Genomic DNA, 12,885 nt, shown 5'->3' with positions numbered 1-12,885 from the left:
CGTGGGGAGCGGCGGCGCAGCGGTTAGCGCATCGCGTTGCGAACCTCGACGGATCCGAGTTCGATTCCCCGCGCATGGCCAACATCACGAACCAACGAGCCGGTCCCGGGGCCTCCGACGGGGTGCACGGCGCGGCCTGCGTCGGCTCTGGGTCGGCGCCCGCGGGCTACGCACGCCACCGCAGTAATAACCAGGGCGGCCCGCCGGAAGGTTCGAACCGGCGACCCTCTGTGACGGAGCGGCCAACCGGTGCCCCCCCCCCCCCCCGAGTGTTGTAGCAGAGGGCTGAAGGACGAACCTCGAAGCGGCCGTCCTAAATGATTAAACCGGACAATTTTTTTGGTTATTTTACCAGGTAAGGCACCGCTATGCCACGTGGCTGTTTGCAGAAGTGGCCCTGGCCGTTGTAGTCGTCGTCGTCATCATCGCGTGGAAATGTACAGCGGCCACGCACTCGAAACGCGCGACGTTGATTCTAAACGTGGAGGGGGAAACCGGACGAACCCGGAGAAAAATCCACGCGACCGCGGGGAGAGAGAGACACCGCAAACTCCATATATACAGCAGCAGGCGTCAGGGTCGGGATCGAACCCACGACCTCCTGCATACCAGGCGAGGTAGTTAACATCTCCTAGCCACCGCGATGATGATGATGATGAGAGAGAGAGACATCCAAACTCCAAATATACAGCAGCAGGCGTCAGGGTCGGGATCGAACCGATGACTTCCTGCATACCAGGCGAGGTAGTTAACATCTCCTAGCCACCGTGATGATGATGAGAGAGAGAGACACGCAAACTCCAAATATACAGTAGCAGGCGTCAGGGTCGGGATCGAACCCATGACCTCCTGCATACCAGGCGAGGTAGTTAACATATCCTAGCCACCGTGATGATGATGAGAGAGAGAGACACGCAAATTCCAAATATACAGCGGCAGGCATCAGGGTCGGGATCGAACCCATGACCTCCTGCATACCAGGCGAGGTAGTTAACATCTCCTAGCCACTGCAGGTGATCCGCCAACCCTCTAGTGAAGTTTTCAACAACAACAAAAACAATCACGGGTTGCTGAGCACAGGGCGTCAAAAGACACAGAACGCCAAAGCGGCCAGCCACAAACAGCACCACCGTTAAGGTTGTATTAGTGACGCGCATTTGTCGACTTGAGCGAGGTCACTGTTGTTGTCAAGAACCACGAGGACACGAGATGGAGACCATGAGAGAGGGGGGGGGGGGTCCACAGCGGAGCAGCAAAGAGAGAGAGGGATAGGTGAGGTCACCTGCAGTGTGGTGAGTGGGTGGGTGAGCGGCTGAGTCGGTGAGTGAGAGTGTCAGTGAGTGGGTGAGTTAGCTGGCGAGTGGGTGGGTGAGCGGCTGAGTCGGTGAGTGAGAGTGTCAGTGAGTGGGTGAGTTAGCTGGCGAGTGGGTGGGTGAGCGGCTGAGTCGGTGAGTGAGAATGTCAGTGAGTGGGTGAGTTAGCTGGCGAGTGGGTGGGTGAGCGGCTGAGTCGGTGAGTGAGAGTGTCAGTGAGTGGGTGAGTTAGCAGGCGAGTGGGTGGGTGAGCGGCTGAGTCAGTGAGTGAGAGTGTCAGTGAGTGGGTGAGTTAGCTGGCGAGTGGGTGGGTGAGCGGCTGAGTCGGTGAGTGAGAATGTCAGTGAGTGGGTGAGTTAGCTGGCGAGTGGGTGGGTGAGCGGCTGAGTCGGTGAGTGAGAGTGTCAGTGAGTGGGTGAGTTAGCAGGCGAGTGGGTGGGTGAGCGGCTGAGTCAGTGAGTGAGAGTGTCAGTGAGTGGGTGAGTTAGCTGGCGAGTGGGTGGGCGAGCGGCTGAGTCGGTGAGTGAGAATGTCAGTGAGTGGGTGAGTTAGCTGGCGAGTGGGTGGGTGAGTGGCTGAGTCGGTGAGTGAGAGTGTCAGTGAGTGGGCGAGTTAGCTGGCGAGTGGGTGGGTGAGTGGCTGAGTCGGTGAGTGAGAGTGTCAGTGAGTGGGCGAGTTAGCTGGCGAGTGGGTGGGCGAGCGGCTGAGTCGGTGAGTGAGAATGTCAGTGAGTGGGTGAGTTAGCTGGCGAGTGGGTGGGTGAGCGGCTGAGTCAGTGAGTGAGAGTGTCATTGAGTGGGTGAGTTAGCTGGCGAGTGGGTGGGTGAGCCGCTGAGTGCGTGCCTAACTAAGAGCGTCGTTGTGACCTGCAGTCTTGATGCTTGAGCGAGTGGGTGCGTGAGAGGACGAGTGAGTGGAGTGGGTGGGTGAGTACGTTTGTGACCAACAGTGTTGGTGAGTGTGTGGGTGAGCGAGTGAATGTGTTAGCGAGTGGGCGAGTTAGCTGGTGAGTGAATGGGTGAGCGGGCGGGTGCTGTTTTGTGCTGGAGTGTTGGAGAAACGATACGGGCAGCCGGGTAGGAGGAACGAGCGAGTGAGGAGTGAGCAAGCGAGTAAATTGCGAGTGTGAGTGAGGAGTGAGTTAGCGAGTCAGTGAGTCAGCGAGTGAATGAGTCAGTGAGTCAGTGAGTCAGCGAGTGAGCGAGCGAGCCAGTGAGCGAGCGAGCGAGCGAGGAGTGAGTGAGTCAGTGAGCGAGCGAGCGAGTGAGTGAGTGGGGTACCAGTGTGGATGAGTGAGGAGTGAGCGATCGAGCGAGTGAGGTGCGGGTGTCAGTGAGCGTGAGCGAGCGAGGAGTGAGAGTGTGGAGCAAGTGTGAGTGAGCGAGCGAGTAAGGAGTGAGCGAGCGAGTAAGGAGTGAGCGAGCGAGTAAGGAGTGAGCGAGCGAGTAAGGAGTGAGCGAGCGAGTAAGGAGTGAGCGAGCGAGTAAGGAGTGAGCGAGCGAGTAAGGAGTGAGCGAGCGAGTGAGGAGTGAGCGAGGAGTGTTGTGTGAGTGAACTAGCGAGTGAGGAGGAAGCGAGTGAGTGAGTGAGTGAGCGTGAGTGAGCGTTGCGGCACGAAGCACTTTGCATAAACGCCACACGTGCCAACGCAAACCCGGTGGTGGCTGCTGACCCAGCGATCTGGCGTGGCACGCGAGAGGCGAGGAGTGATGAGGGGGTGAGGAGTGAGTTATTATCACGTGCGCTGCTCAACCAAACTACTCCGGGTGTGTGTGTGTGACTGTGTGTGTGTGTGTGTCATTGTGTGTGTGTGTCATTGTGTGTTCAGCTCAATAACAACGGTAGGAGGCTGCTAGATTTTTGTGCAGCCCATGGGCTTGTAATTACCAACACGCTCTTCCGGCATCGGCGCATCCACACAACATCATGGATACATGCCGGGTCCAAGCAAGAACATCTGCTGGACTACATAGTGACGGACCAGCGGATGCGAGCCCATGTCCTTGACACCAGGACCTACCGTGGAGCTGATCTGACCTCTGACCATCGACTACTAGTCGATGGTCAGAGGTCAGATCTGTAAGATGCGCCTGCCATTCTTCCACTCCGGTGGTGGGTGTACACCCAGGACCCCATTCCAACCAAAAGTGGCCTGGTCTCAGCTAGCTGATGAAAGTTGCAAGCGAGAATTTCATCATTGCTTGCAGCTGGGGTTGGCATCGTCCCCCACTCCACCTGATGTCGAGGGTAAATGGGCGAGGTTTAGGACTGTGACTCATGCAGCTGCAATGGCTGCTTTGGGTACGCGGTCCAGACCTCCCCAGAAACCCTGGCTGACGGAGGAGGTGTTCAGGTTAATTCAGAAAAAGCGACAGGCCCACTCTCATCGCCTACAGCATCCCACGTCAGAGAATGAGGAGGTTTACCGCAGCCTTCGCTCGGAGGTTCGGAGAGCCGTAAGGCGCTGTAAGGATGGGTGGTGGTCGCGGGTTGCTGAGGAGATGGAGTCTGCCTCAGTGGCCCGCGATCACAAATCACTATTTAACTCCATCAAAAAAGTAATCTGCAGCGCCACACCTATTACCATCATTAGAGGAAAAAACGGTGATCCAATCTCCGACCCCCAGGAACAGGTTTGCAGATTTGCTGAGCATTTCTGTGAGGTCCTGGGGGAGGGAAAATCTCTCAGCCAGGAAAACATCATGGCACAAAGTGGGGATAACCCTGCTGAGGCTGCGGTGCCTCAAATATTGGAAGAGGTCACTCCCTGTGAGTGGCTGGCTGAGGTACCGGCTGTTGAGGAAGTACTGAGGGCGATCCGGAGTCTGAGACCAGGGAAGGCACCGGGCAGAGATGATCTCCCAAGCGAAATGCTGAGGGAGGGTGGCGTTTGTGCACAGACTGCCCTATATGACATCATAACAACAGTCTGGACCACTGGACGGGTTCCGCAGGACTGGAAGGATGCCCTGGTGGTCCCCCTCTTTAAGGGGGACCGTACCGACTGTAACAACTACAGGGGCATCTCACTCCTCAGTGTGCCGGGTAAGGTCCTGGCAAGGATTATTCAACATCGCCTTGCTAGGCATGCTGAGGAGAGGCTTGCGGAGCCCCAATGCGGTTTCAGGAAAGGGCGGTCCTGCACAGATGCCATATTTTCTGTCCGTCTGCTACAGCAGAGGTGTAGGGAATTCCAAAAAGACCTACATCTCTGCTTTATTGACCTGGTCAAGGCCTATGATACCATCAGTAGGACTGGGCTCTGGGTTGTTCTTCGTGCTTTCGGAGTCCCTGACCCTCTGCTCACGATCATTAAGGACCTTCATGATGGTGAGCGGGCCCGGGTAAAACTACATGGCCGGGAGTCGGAGCCTTTCCCTGTACACCTTGGGGTGCGACAGGGATGTCCTCTGGCTCCCACATTATTTAACATCTATTTCGACTGCGTAGTTCGTGAAGCCTTCAATAGCTGTACCGGGGGAATTACCATTTGGTACAGATATAATGGGAGGCTGATCGACGCCCGGGTGCGATCAAGGGATGGCTCCCTATTGGTCAACCACGTTATGTATGCCGATGATTTGGTAATAGCTGCTCATTCAGAAGAGGAGTTGGAGACGCTGCTGCTGAGACTGGAGCGTGCCACTAAGAGGTGGGGCCTTACCATCAGCCCCACCAAAACTAAGCACCTGCCTGGGTATTTTGTACCATCGGGCACTCCACCCCCACAACTCTCAATCGGTGATGGGGCAGTTGTGGAGAGAGTGGAGAGTTTCCCATACCTGGGCAGTGTGCTTATGACCGGCTCCAGTTTATCAGCAGAGGTCTCACTCCGAATCAGTCGAGCGGCAATATCTTTTCATCGGTTGCGTAACGCTGTGTGGAAGCTACCTGGTCTGTCGCTCCGCACGAAGCTTCAGGTCTTCTCGGCCATGGTCATTCCCTCCCTTCTCTACGCTTGCGAAACGTGGACCCCCCTAGTGGAACATCTTCGCCGGTTGGAAACATTTAGGCTGACCTGCCTACGATCCATCCTGGGTTTAACCAGGCTGGATTGTGTGAGGAGCTCACAAGTCCTTGAAAGATCTGGGCAAAGTCCCATCAGTGAGCTCCTCCGGCAGGCAAGGCTGCGCTGGCTGGGTCATGTAGCCCGCATGCCCAGCCACCGCATGCCTAAACAGCTTTTGTTCGGCCGGATCGAGGGGGCTAAACGGGCGCGGCACGGGCTAGAGAAGAGATGGAGTGATGTGGTACAGGAGGACGTGGAGCTGAGTGGACTTGCCGATGACTGGTACCAGCGGTGTCAAGATCGGCCTCAGTGGAGGAGGCTCGTGAAGGACGCTACTGGGCAGTTGGAGGCAGTCGCCCTCCAACAACAACGGAGGGCGGAGGAGCGACGCTCACAACAACGAGTGGAGCGCCGGGTGGCTAAAGCACAGCAAGTTGGCACAGTAGGGGGCACAGGTGGTGCATCAGCCAGTCATCTCGGTCATCTCGGTCAGTCGACCCGTGGCACCTGGGTCTGCCCCGTGACCTCCTGCCAGCGGGCGTTCGACACTTCACGTGGCCTCAGGGTGCACATGGCCTGGCACAAGCGTCGTGGTGACGTCACCGCCACGTAGTGGCGAATGGCGGTTGTTGTGGTTGTTGTGTGTGGCTGACTGTGTGTGTGACTGTGTGTGTGACTGTGTGTGACTGTGTGTGACTGTGTGTGTGTGACTGTGTGTTACTGTGTGTGAGACTGTGTGTGTGTGTGAGACTGTGGGTGTACGTGGCGTGGTGCTGGCCACCCAGTGTAGTGGTTAGCGCTACGCTGCGCTACGAACCTGGCGACCCGGGTTCGATTCCCACTCACGGCCAACACCAGTGACGATTATCTGAACCGGTCCTGGGCCTCAAATGAGCACCCAGTGGCGATGTGTAAACATCGCCACTGGGGAGACAAAGGTGGCCGGGCGTGGTGTTGGTCGGCCACCCACCCCCTCGTGTGCCGTGCCGGCCTTCATAGGTGCTCGCTAACAGCACTTGCCCCAACAGCCTGTTAAGGCTATACGGGGGATCTTTGTCTTTGTGGAGCGGTAGTGTACAGTTAGCGAGCTGCACTATGAACCCAGTGAGCGGTGTTCGATTCCCGCTCACAACCCTCAACAGTGGCGAATATCTGAACCGGTCCTGGGCCCCCTTTAAGTCGACTCAGCCTCAAATGAGTACCTGGTTTGTAAACATCGCCACCGATGAGGCAAAGGCGGCCGGGTGTGGTTCAGACGACATGTGTGACTGTCTGTAGAGTGGGGAGCGTAGCGGTTAGCGCACTGCGCTACGAACCTGGCAACCCTGGTTCGATTCCCGCTCACGACCAACACAGCACTTGCCCCTACAGTCTGTTAATTCTATACGGGGGGTATTTGTCTTTGTGTAGGTGAAGAGTGAGGAGGAGGAGGAATGACGGGGAACAGTGAGGAGGATAATGGATGAGGATTGAGGAAGAGTGAGAATTAGTGAGCAGCAGGGTGAGTGGGTGAGGGGCAGGGTGAGTGAGTGAGGAGCAGGGTGAGTGAGTGAGGGGCAGGGTGAGTGGGTGAGGGGCAGGGTGAGTGAGTAAGGGGCAGGGTGAGTGAGTGAGAGGCAGGGTGAGTGAGTGAGGAGCAGGGTGAGTGGGTGAGGGGCAGGGTGAGTGGGTGAGGGGCAGGGTGAGTGAGTGAGGGGCAGGGTGAGTGAGTGAGGGGCAGGGTGAGTGAGTGAGGGGCAGAGTGAGTGAGTGAGGAGCAGGGTGAGTGAGTGAGGGGCAGGGTGAGTGGGTGAGGGGCAGAGTGAGTGAGTGAGGAGCAGGGTGAGTGAGTGAGGGGCAGAGTGAGTGAGTGAGGGGCAGGGTGAGTGGGTGAGGGGCAGGGTGAGTGGGTGAGGGGCAGGGTGAGTGGGTGAGGGGCAGGGTGAGTGGGTGAGGGGCAGGGTGAGTGGGTGAGGGGCAGGGTGAGTGGGTGAGGGGCAGGGTGAGTGGGTGAGGGGCAGGGTGAGCAGCAGGGTGAGTAGCAGGGTGAGTGGGTGAGGAGCAGGGTGAGTGAGTGAGTAGCAGGGTGAGTGGGTGAGGAGCAGGGTGAGTGAGTGAGGAGCAGGGTGATTGGGTGAGGAGCAGGGTGAGTGAGTGAGGAGCAGGGTGAGTGAGTGGGTGAGGAGCAGGGTGAGTGAGTGAGGAGCAGGGTGAGTGGGTGACGAGCAGGGTGAGTGAGTGAGGGGCAGGGTGAGTGAGTGAGGAGCAGGGTGAGTGAGGAGCAGGGTGAGTGAGTGAGGGGCAGGGTGAGTGGGTGAGGGGCAGAGTGAGTGAGTGAGGAGCAGGGTGAGTGAGTGAGGGGCAGAGTGAGTGAGTGAGGGGCAGGGTGAGTGGGTGAGGGGCAGGGTGAGTGGGTGAGGGGCAGGGTGAGTGGGTGAGGGGCAGGGTGAGTGGGTGAGGGGCAGGGTGAGTGGGTGAGGGGCAGGGTGAGTGGGTGAGGGGCAGGGTGAGTGGGTGAGGGGCAGGGTGAGCAGCAGGGTGAGTAGCAGGGTGAGTGGGTGAGGAGCAGGGTGAGTGAGTGAGTAGCAGGGTGAGTGAGTGAGGAGCAGGGTGATTGGGTGAGGAGCAGGGTGAGTGAGTGAGGAGCAGGGTGAGTGAGTGGGTGAGGAGCAGGGTGAGTGAGTGAGGAGCAGGGTGAGTGGGTGACGAGCAGGGTGAGTGAGTGAGGGGCAGGGTGAGTGAGTGAGGAGCAGGGTGAGTGAGTGAGTGAGGAGCAGGGTGAGTGGGTGAGGGGCAGGGTGAGTGGGTGAGGGGCAGGGTGAGTGAGTGAGTGAGGGGCAGAGTGAGGGGCAGGGTGAGTGGGTGAGGAGCAGGGTGAGTGGGTGAGGGGCAGGGTGAGTGAGTGAGTGAGGAGCAGGGTGAGTGGGTGAGGGGCAGGGTGAGTGAGTGAGGGGCAGGGTGAGTGAGTGAGGGGCAGAGTGAGTGAGTGAGGAGCAGGGTGAGTGGGTGAGGGGCAGGGTGAGTGAGTGAGGGGCAGAGTGAGTGAGTGAGGGGCAGAGTGAGTGAGTGAGGAGAAGGGTGAGTGAGTGAGGGGCAGAGTGAGTGAGTGAGGGGCAGGGTGAGTGGGTGAGGGGCCGGGTGAGTGGGTGAGGGGCAGGGTGAGTGGGTGAGGGGCAGGGTGAGTAGGTGAGGGGCAGGGTGAGTGGGTGAGGGGCAGGGTGAGTGGGTGAGGGGCAGGGTGAGCAGCAGGGTGAGTAGCAGGGTGAGTGGGTGAGGAGCAGGGTGAGTGAGTAGCAGGGTGAGTGGGTGAGGAGCAGGGTGAGTGAGTGAGGAGCAGGGTGAGTGAGTGGGTGAGGAGCAGGGTGAGTGAGTGAGGAGCAGGGTGAGTGAGTGAGGAGCAGGGTGAGTGAGTGAGGAGCAGGGTGAGTGGGTGACGAGCAGGGTGAGTGAGTGAGGGGCAGGGTGAGTGAGTGAGGAGCAGGGTGAGTGAGTGAGTGAGGAGCAGGGTGAGTGAGTGAGGAGCAGGGTGAGTGAGTGAGGAGCAGGGTGAGTGGGTGACGAGCAGGGTGAGTGAGTGAGGGGCAGGGTGAGTGAGTGAGGAGCAGGGTGAGTGAGTGAGTGAGGAGCAGGGTGAGTGAGTGAGGAGCAGGGTGAGTGGGTGAGGAGCAGGGTGAGTGAGTGAGGGGCAGGGTGAGTGAGTGAGGGGCAGGGTGAGTGAGTGAGGGGCAGGGTGAGTGAGTGAGTGAGGAGCAGGGTGAGTGAGTGAGGAGCAGGGTGAGTGAGTGAGGAGCAGGGTGAGTGGGTGACGAGCAGGGTGAGTGAGTGAGGGGCAGGGTGAGTGAGTGAGGAGCAGGGTGAGTGAGTGAGTGAGGAGCAGGGTGAGTGAGTGAGGAGCAGGGTGAGTGGGTGAGGAGCAGGGTGAGTGAGTGAGGGGCAGGGTGAGTGAGTGAGTGGCAGGGTGAGTGAGTGAGGGGCAGGGTGAGTGAGTGAGTGAGGAGCAGGGTGAGTGAGTGAGGGGCAGGGTGAGTGAGTGAGGGGCAGGGTGAGTGAGTGAGGAGCAGGGTGAGTGAGTGAGTGAGGGGCAGGGTGAGTGAGTGAGGAGCAGGGTGAGTGGGTGAGGGGCAGGGTGAGTGAGTGAGGGGCAGGGTGAGTGGGTGAGGGGCAGGGTGAGTGAGTGAGGAGCAGGGTGAGTAGCAGGGTCAGTAGCAGGGTGAGTGAGTGAGTGAGCAGGGTGAGTGAGTGAGCAGCAGGGTGAGTGAGTGAGGAGGAATGATGTGTGACGCGGTGGGAAGTGAGTTCCGTCCTTACGTGACCTTGGAAGGAAGCGCGGGAGAGAGAAACCCGGCATCACCACAGGGATGATGATGACGACGACGCTGATGATGATGATGCCAGGAGGCTCAGATGATAATGACGACGACGATAAAATAAGTGATGATGTATAGCCAACTATAAAGAGGAAACGATCATGATGATTTGCTGCTGAAGATGATGTTGCTGCTGCTGATGAGTTGAGTATGAAGAAATGATAATGGCGACAGTTAGAATGTTGCTGCTGATAATGCTACTGCTGCTGATGCTGATGATAGTGACGAATTTGCTGATGACGATGATGCTGCTGCTGACTGCCACTGCTGATGATGATGTTGTTGCCGCTTGCTGAATGATGCAACTGCTGCTGATGGGTCACAAGAGTAATGGTGACGACGAGGATGATGACGCAATAGGCACGAAGAGGTGGTGACGACGATGTGAGGTTATGTAATGAGGATGCTCATCGTGGTGCAGACGAGGTATGAAGAGTAGCTGATGCGAGAGAGATAAGGAGGTGATTGCAACGATGATGATGACTGACGGTGTCGGTATAATTAGGTGATGATGCTGATGATGGTTTTTATAGATATTCAGCGGAGAGTATGTGACGACATCCATCATCAATACCATTACTCGTGTTCACCCAGGAAAGCCTCACCGAGTCTCAAGATCCCTCTACGGGGAGGGTCCTGCCCCGTTATTGCAGTAGGGGGCGATGTCGCTGCTGCTGCTGCAGCTCGCAATTGATCTGAACATTGGGGCGCTTTGAGACCGACGACACCGGCTCTCCACGTTGTGTGTGTGTGTTGAACTTCTTTCGCTCCGTGCTAAGCGCAGGTGTGTGTGTGTGTGTCAGTTGACCCGTGGCACCTGCTGGGTCTGCCCCGTGACCTCCTCCTGCCAGCGGGCGTTCGACACTTCACGTGGCCACAACGTGCACCTAGCCTGGCACAAGCGTCGTGGTGACGTCACCGCCACTTAGTGGCGAATGGCGCTTGTTGTTGTTGTTGTGGTGGTGTGTTTTGCTATGGGAGGTGGGGAGTGGTGGTGCAGCGGTTAGCACTACGAACCTGGCGACCCGCGTTCGATTCCCGCTCAACGGCCAACACCGGTGACAATTATCTGAACCGGTCCTGGGCCTCCCCTAGGTCGACTCGGTCTCAAATGAGTACCTGGTGCGGTGGCATAAATATCGTCATTTGGTAGACAAAGGGCCACCAACCCCCTCGTGTACCGTGCCGACCTTCAAAAAGGTGCTCGCTAACTGCACTTGCCCCAAGCAGTCTGTTAAGACTACACGGGTTATCTTTGTATTTGCGTTAGCCTTCATAGGTGCTCGCTAACTGCACTTGCCCCGAACAGTCTGTTAAGGCGACACGGAGAGAATGCACGAACCCCACTCACTCATTCACACGTCCCTCCGACTAGCACGGTTCAAAGTTCAACGTACAGACCCACTCCTACACTCACCCAAACTGGGGGGGGGGGGGATGGGGGGATGGGGGCGAGGGGGTGGATGGGGGCGAGGGGGGCGATGGGGGGGATGAGGGGGTGGGGGGGGATGAGGGGGTGGGGGGGATGGGGGGGATGGGGGCGTGGATGGGGGGGATGGTGGTGAGGGGATGGGGGGGATGGGGGTGAGAGCGGCTGGGTAGGCGTACAGAAGCGATGGTGGAGTTCACCACGATGACCCCTGGCTGGGTGTGCAGAGTCAATGGTGGCGATCGGCTTCCACGTCGCGGCTGCTGTGCCACGCGCGACATCGATCCGCGCGTTCGCGTGAGCACGCACGGGCGCGTCGATACCCGCTCCCGTCTCCCCCGACAAGGTGACACATTCGAGGGCTGTATCGCGCCGACAAAACAAACAAACAACGACAACGATCCTCCCTTCTCCCCCGACGACGCAGACATTTCAGGCACAGCTCACTCGTGATATTTACCGGGTTGGGCCGCTGGGTTCGAACCGCAGCTAACGGCAAACGCGCTCCCTACCCGCCTGCCCGCACGCGCGCCTGGGCCATGCTCTTCCATTCACGATCAGGGCGAGTCGTTGCAGAGGTTCGTGATTCGAAAACCAGCGGGGAAATTCCTCGGAAGACCGCGGGTTGTGACGTATCGCGTGACAGCACGGACGCAAACACGCCCAGACTACATTCACGAAGTGATCTTCTTTTACCTCCCTCCCCCTCCCTCTTCCTCCCTCCCTCCCTCCCTCCCTCTGGGGGGGGGGGGGGACAACACCGCAGCGCCTTCCCGCATCGAAGGGGAACAATCCGCGTTGCTTTTCCTGCCGCTCGATCGACGCCCGAGCCGTCAATCGGTGATCATCAACTCCGCTTTGCAGCGCTGGAAATTCCACATTGATATGGCGGGGCGGGTGGGGGGGGGGCAAGTCTATCCATAGGACAAGCAATGCTGGCTCCCCCCCTCCCCACCCCCCACAAAGCGATGCTTAGCTTAGCGACCACAGAGGGATTCTCATGGGCTGGGTCAAACACCGCCCCAACCGGGATGTGAGCTCGCAACTTTACGATCGATGGCCCGGGCACTGCGGCCACGCTCACCACCGCGTGATTTGAACGCAAAGACTCGGCCACTTCCGCCACACACAAATGTAAAGACAACGACCCCCCCCCCTCCCTCCTTCCCACCGCCCCTTATAGCCTGTAACAGACTGTTGGGGCAAGTGCTGTTAGCGAGTCGCGCCTACGAAGGCCGGCACGGCACACGAGGGGGTGGGTGGCCAACAGCACGCACACCCAGCCGCCCTTTGTCTCCAAAATGGCAATGTTTATGCATCGCACCAGGTACTCATTTGAGGCCGAGTCGACCTAGGGGAGGCCCAGGACCGGTTCAGATAATCGTCACGCTGGTGTTGGCCGCGAGCGGGAATAGAACCCGGGTCGCCGGGTTCGTAGTGCAGCACGCTAACCGCTACACTACCGCTCCCCACTAGTCTCATAGACAGAGTCACACACACACAGTCACCCAGTCTCACACACAGTGACACACACACACAGAGTCACACAGTCTCACACACAGTGACACACACACACAGAGTCACACAGTCTCACACACAGTGACACACACACACAGAGTCACACACACACACAGTCACACACAGAGTCACACACACATAGTCACACAGTCTCACACACAGTGACACACACGCACGAATGCTCTCCGCGTCTCCCCGCCTCTCCCTCGCTTTGGGATCTGTCCGGTGATTTCAGTCCAAACATGTCCCGCACTCAATGCTGGATCGACC

At 58.3% G+C, this 12,885-nt stretch overlaps 1 protein-coding gene across 1 annotated transcript in view; it reads right to left on the bottom strand.

Moving 5' to 3' along the window:
• LOC144948547 (syntaxin-binding protein 5-like) overlaps positions 1 to 12,885 on the bottom strand; it is a 95,665-nt gene that overhangs the window by 63,027 nt on the left and 19,753 nt on the right. Inside the window, exon 7 of the mRNA XM_078878116.1 lies at positions 45 to 166. Coding sequence (XP_078734242.1) covers positions 45 to 166 — 122 coding nt within the window. The remainder of the gene's footprint in view (positions 1 to 44; positions 167 to 12,885) is intronic.

The sequence above is a fragment of the Lampetra fluviatilis genome, chromosome 50, assembly GCF_964198595.1.
Source record: "Lampetra fluviatilis chromosome 50, kcLamFluv1.1, whole genome shotgun sequence".
NCBI lineage: Eukaryota > Metazoa > Chordata > Hyperoartia > Petromyzontiformes > Petromyzontidae > Lampetra > Lampetra fluviatilis.
The sequence above is the reverse complement of the archived record's forward strand: the minus strand, read 5'-3'. Positions and strand labels throughout refer to the sequence as shown.